The sequence below is a fragment of the Vicia villosa genome, unplaced genomic scaffold (genome assembly GCF_029867415.1).
Source record: "Vicia villosa cultivar HV-30 ecotype Madison, WI unplaced genomic scaffold, Vvil1.0 ctg.000460F_1_1, whole genome shotgun sequence".
NCBI classification, from domain to species: Eukaryota; Viridiplantae; Streptophyta; class Magnoliopsida; order Fabales; family Fabaceae; genus Vicia; species Vicia villosa.
This window is the reverse complement of record NW_026705220.1, coordinates 904,474-909,875: the sequence shown is the minus strand read 5'-3', so window position 1 is coordinate 909,875 and position 5,402 is coordinate 904,474. Positions and strand designations below refer to the sequence as shown.

The 5,402-nt window shown below is 42.7% G+C and overlaps 1 protein-coding gene across 1 annotated transcript; it reads left to right on the top strand.

Moving 5' to 3' along the window:
- Positions 1-244: 244 nt before the first annotated feature.
- Positions 245-1,675, top strand: LOC131628538 (uncharacterized). The gene has a single exon (XM_058899369.1). It carries the CDS (start codon positions 245-247, stop codon positions 1,673-1,675), a length of 1,431 nt encoding a protein of 476 aa, XP_058755352.1.
- Positions 1,676-5,402: the final 3,727 nt, after the last annotated feature.

Genomic DNA, 5,402 nt, shown 5'->3' with positions numbered 1-5,402 from the left:
TTTCCAAGGAATCATGTCTTTAAGTTGCGTGTTGAGCTTTTCCATCTCTTGCTTGCTAAATCAATCAAAACACGAGGATTCCTTGGAAATGATGGAACATAACATTGCATCCATTCATGTATACATGCATTCATGACAGGTAATCAAATGTGGAGCTCTTATTCTCAATCTTCTCTCCATTCGGTTTTCTCTGCAGAAGTACGATTCTGACTTCTCGACACTGATCAACAATCAAGAGTTAGCCATGGAACAAATTTGTGAAAACTTGAATGAGATGAGGACAGAAATGGGGACTAACATGGGTCAGTGTATGAAGGCAATTCAAACCCTTGCTCTTAGACAAGAAGAGTTGAGACAGGTTCTTCAGAGGCCAGCGCCGGATGGTAATCCCACCCCGGGAGAAGGTCTTGTGAATCAGAATGTCAGAAATGTTGTTGAAATTCCTATCCCTGCTCAGGAGAATGCACATCATGAGAACAACTTAGAACCTGAAGCCTTCAGGTTCCCAATTAATGAAACTGAAAAAAGGTTCCACCTCTTGGAGAAAAGGTTGAAAGCTATAGAAGGTCGTGATTCCATTGATTTAGATGCTGATGGGTTGTGCCTAGTCCCTGGTGTCAAGATTCCTGTTAAGTTCAGAGTCCCTAACTTCGAGAAGTACAAGGGAATCACTTGTCCGTTGACTCACGTGAAAGCATTTTGTAACAAAATGGCTCCTTATGCTGAGAATGACAAGCTATTGATGCATTTCTTTCAGGACAGCCTCAGAGGTACATCCCTCGAGTGGTACACTCAACTTGAACGAACTCATGTCCGAACTTGGAAAGAATTAGCAGAAGCATTCGTCAAGCGTTACAAGCACAACAGTGACATGGCTCCGACTAGAATTCAACTCCAAGCTTTGACTCAGAGAACTGATGAGTCTTTTAGAGAATATGCCCAAAGATGGAGAGAACTGGCTGCCAGAGTTCAACCTCCACTATTAGAACAAGAGCTCATGGGTATGTTCAAAGATATGTTGGAAGGTCCATACTACCAAGGCTTGATTGGTGCTTCTAAATTTGCAGAATTGGTTGTCATCGGCGAACGAATTGAGAACGGTCTTAGGAATGGTAATATCCAAGATGTTGATGATCTTTTTGAATTCCCCAGGCGTGTGGAGGGAAGAGCCAGTGTAATTCCTGAGTATGAAGAGGAGTCTCTTAATCATCCTCTCGATCAGATCTCTCGTAATGAAATGGAAGCAATTATTTCTATTCAGGATGGCCCACAAATCTGTGCTACAGCTCTCAGTCATCCACCTACTCAGTTTGCTCAAAGGGATCCAGTTTTACATGATCAATCAGCTCAGTATGCGCCGCCATGGCGGAACCATCAACAAAATCGTCACCAGCAGGGTAGACAGAGGCGTAGAAAGCCAAAAAGAGTGTATGATGCTATTCCTATGACTCATGATGAGCTATTATCTGAATTGCTCAAACTTTCCTTGGTGGAAACAAAGCAGTTGGATCCTGTTTCTTTCCCGTATCCTGAAGGATTTGACCCTGATGTCAGTTGTGGATACCATGCCGGGGCACCTGGTCATTCAACTGAAGATTGTCAGCCATTCAAAGACAAGGTTCAAGACCTGATTGATGCAAAGGCTATCGCATTCACACCTGAAGGCCAGAATTGAAGTTCTCCTTTGACTCAATGGATCTTTTGAAGCAATAAGTCCATACAGAGAGATTATCCTCAACATTGGCAATTCTTAAATCATCATGCATTTTCATGTGTAATCTTTCTTGTTTTATGCAATACTGTTTGTATGTAAAACTTGTTTGTTTTTGAACTATAATCATAATGCATTGGATATGTTTGTCTTGAAAAAATCCATTCGCTTTTGCTCTTATATGTTTCTCTATGCTTTTTGTGATACTCAACTCTTGTTAATAAAGCATGATAACTCCGTAGGGAGAATGATGAACATGATACCAAAAAAAACTCAAATGGTATGCTTTTGAGTAGAACCCTGTTGATGATGTACAGGCATTGTTTCAAATTCCCAAACACTGGAGATATAAGGGAGTGAAACCCTCGTCAACCCCTTTGAGCTTCGAAGTAGGAGTTTCTTTTCTATACAAAAAACCCTTATTTTAACCCAAGGGGCAGGGTAGTATTCAGTTGACCTGATCGAGCATTAAAAATTCATCAAGAGCATATATCTAAAGATACAACAATGGCTATCTTTCAACAGATTGAGGAAAGTCAAATCCACAACGATTATCCCTCACCTCAGGAGGTCGAGACATCAAATTTATCCCTCACACCAGGAGGTCGAGACCAACATCAAAGCCGTTCTGGTTTATCTCTCACATCAAGAGGTCAAAATATGACGATACCACAATGGTAATTCTTCATCTATCAAAGACTCAGGCAGTCACTATGCGTTTCCAACAATTCAGAGATTCAGGATCACACGACTTGTTCAAAAGAAAAGAAAAAAGAATGAAAAAATAAAGAAAAAGCCCGCTAAGTCAACAAGTTGAAAGCATGTGACTTAGGCAAAAGTTAGGGCATCCCGCTGGACATCCAAACCAAAATTCTAAAGAATTTGTCCAGGCAAAAGTTAGGGAAACGAAAAAAAGCAAAGCGAAAGAGAAAAACAAGGATTACAAAATAAAGATCCTCATCAAAAGAACAAAGTCGTGTGATCAGACACCAAAAACAAAAGGTAAAGTGACGGCCGTGTCCAGAAGACCTCATTGACTCCTCAATCATATCCAAGCTCCTCTTGGAAGATGAATGCTCGTGTCAAGTTAATTGAACTTAGGACTGGAGAACATCACGAAGGGGGTGGGCACCAAATAATTTTGAGCCTAAAAATCTCTTTTTCTAAAAAACCGTGAACCTGGCCACGTTACAACCCTTAAAAGTCCTAACTGAAGCATGGGTTAATTCGAAAGCAAACTATACACGAGAATACGGTAAGCTGACTCCTAGGAGATCCGCTAAGCGCTTGAGTTGGTATCACACCATCTTTCTTTCTTTCATAAAAACTCGATGTTATGACATCCTTTCAAAAAGTTTCTTTAAACTTCAAGACAAACATGCTCTTTGCATTAGAATTATATTTCTCATAATAAACATTCTTTGCATGTGAACAAGTGCTTAACATCAAGAAAGTTTCCATCATGAACTTCAGATGAAGAGTTTATTCCTCCCAAAGGACATGTTGTCTTCAGAATTCTATTGAGCAGAGGTAGAAATATTTCAAAGTCTGATCCCCTCAGGGGCACAAAAGCATTTGATTACTTTGTCGAGCAAGTTTTCACTCAATCTGAGGCAATCAGGTCAAGATTCGAAGAATCTCTCAAAGTGCTAAGCAATCAGGGGCATTCACTCAAGCACAGTCAGACCTACCTACAATACAAGTCAGACTGGGGCATGGTGCCAAAATACTTGATACTGGGGCAAGTCAGTATGATATTTACAGAAGGTCCTTACGAGATTAATCTCTTCAAAGTCCTTACAGGCTAGGGCAAGACACTATGCATTGGCATTTTATCCTCATCAGGAGGTGTTCAGTTTAAAGTTCAGGTGTGAGCTAAACAACTTATGAACTTGAGAACCGTCAAGGTTGTCATCCTCAACAATCAGAATCTGAAAGTCCAATCTTTAGTGGCATCTCTTTGCATTTCAGTGTGATTTTCAAATCCCTTCCGGAGGTTGCAAGCGTTGGTTATTGGTATCCCTCAACCAGAGTCATGTCACGTGGACATCGAGTCCTTGCTTTCCGACCCTCGCGTCGTGAGTTTATCTACTTTCCGACCCTCGCGTCGTGAGTTTACCTCCTTTCCGACCCTCGCGTCGTGAGTTTATCTCCTTTCCGACCCTCGAGTCGTGAGTTTATCTCCTTTCCGACCCTCGCGTCGTGAGTTTACCTCCTTTCCGACCCTCGCGTCGTGAGTTTATCTCCTTTCCGACCCTCGCGTCGTGAGTTTATCTCCTTTCCGACCCTCGCGTCGTGAGTTTATCTCCTTTCCGACCCTCGCGTCGTGAGTTTACCTCCTTTCCGACCCTCGAGTCGTGAGTTTATCTCCTTTCCGACCCTCGCGTCGTGAGTTTATCTCCTTTCCGACCCTCGTGTCGTGAGTTTATCTCATTTCCGACCCTCGAGTCGTGAGTATATCTTTTTTCTGACCCTCGTGTCGTGAGTCTATCTCCTTTCTGACCTTCGTGTCATGGATTTCCAACAGTTGCAGATAGTTGTCATATACACTCCAATGTGTCTGTAGGCCCATTACTTGATTAGCATCTTTACAATCAACACGAATATGCAGAACTATGAAAGCCAATGTCTGTTTGGTCCCTTTGAAGTCAACACTTGCTTGACCCATTAATCCCACTTGTTGGTGGTGTTCCCTTGAAGGACTAATTCTTGTTTGATGCTCCGGCCGATACTTGTTTGGTGTTCTAATCATTGCTTGCCTATCAGCTCATTGAATCCAGTGCCTGTATGGAAAGTTTCAAAGCCAAGATGGCTGACAATCTATTTGCTCTTGCATTTGCCCATTATGGGTGAGCATTACCGTTATCTGCCATGTGAGGAGACCCTGTGAAAGATGTCATGCTATATCCTGGGGCATTTTCATTTGTTTGTCTCGCAGGTACGTCCTTGCAAGCGCTTTGCATCAACATGTTGGCGGACCTAGCCATGAGAGATTCTCACTCCCCAGACGAGTGTTTCCTAATGAGAGATTCTCATTCCCTAGTGGATTACATTCAGATGAGACTTTCTTTGTTCCAAGATTCTCATTTCCTCAGTAAAGCACATCTTGATGCATTCTCCATGCTACAGAAGTCTTGTTCCCGGTGGAATGTCTTCTCCCCAGTTGAATCATGATAGAATGGTATCTGATTCCTCAGCAGGCTCTTAATGAGATCTCTTGCCCGAATTCCTCGTTCTCCCCAGTAGAGGTTTTCTCCCCCCAACAGATTGACTTGTTTTCCCCGAGAGAGTCATCTTATTCCCTAGTGGAGTTGTCTTAACAAAAGGTTCTTACGCTAAGTTCCTTATCCCCAGCGGATCTCTCATATCCTTAGCAGATCATTGTGCAGAGGTATTCATCTTCCCCACTGAGTTTTCTTCCCTCAGTAAAGATTCACATGCATCCACAGCAGGATCTGTTCTCATCTAGAACTTCCCCAGCGGAATGCGTCCTACACCAGCAGGTTGTTCACTCCTCCCCAGAGTTATCTCCACGACTTGCTCTTATCTCCTCATCCCCAGAATGTCGAGAATTTGCTTCTCCAGAGAAGTTTCCAGGGTGTTCCCTAAGCAGTTAATTGGGATGTTCTACTCCCCAAGCAGGATTTGATTTCCCAATCAGAGCTCGCGTCCAGATTTGGTCGTCTCCAGC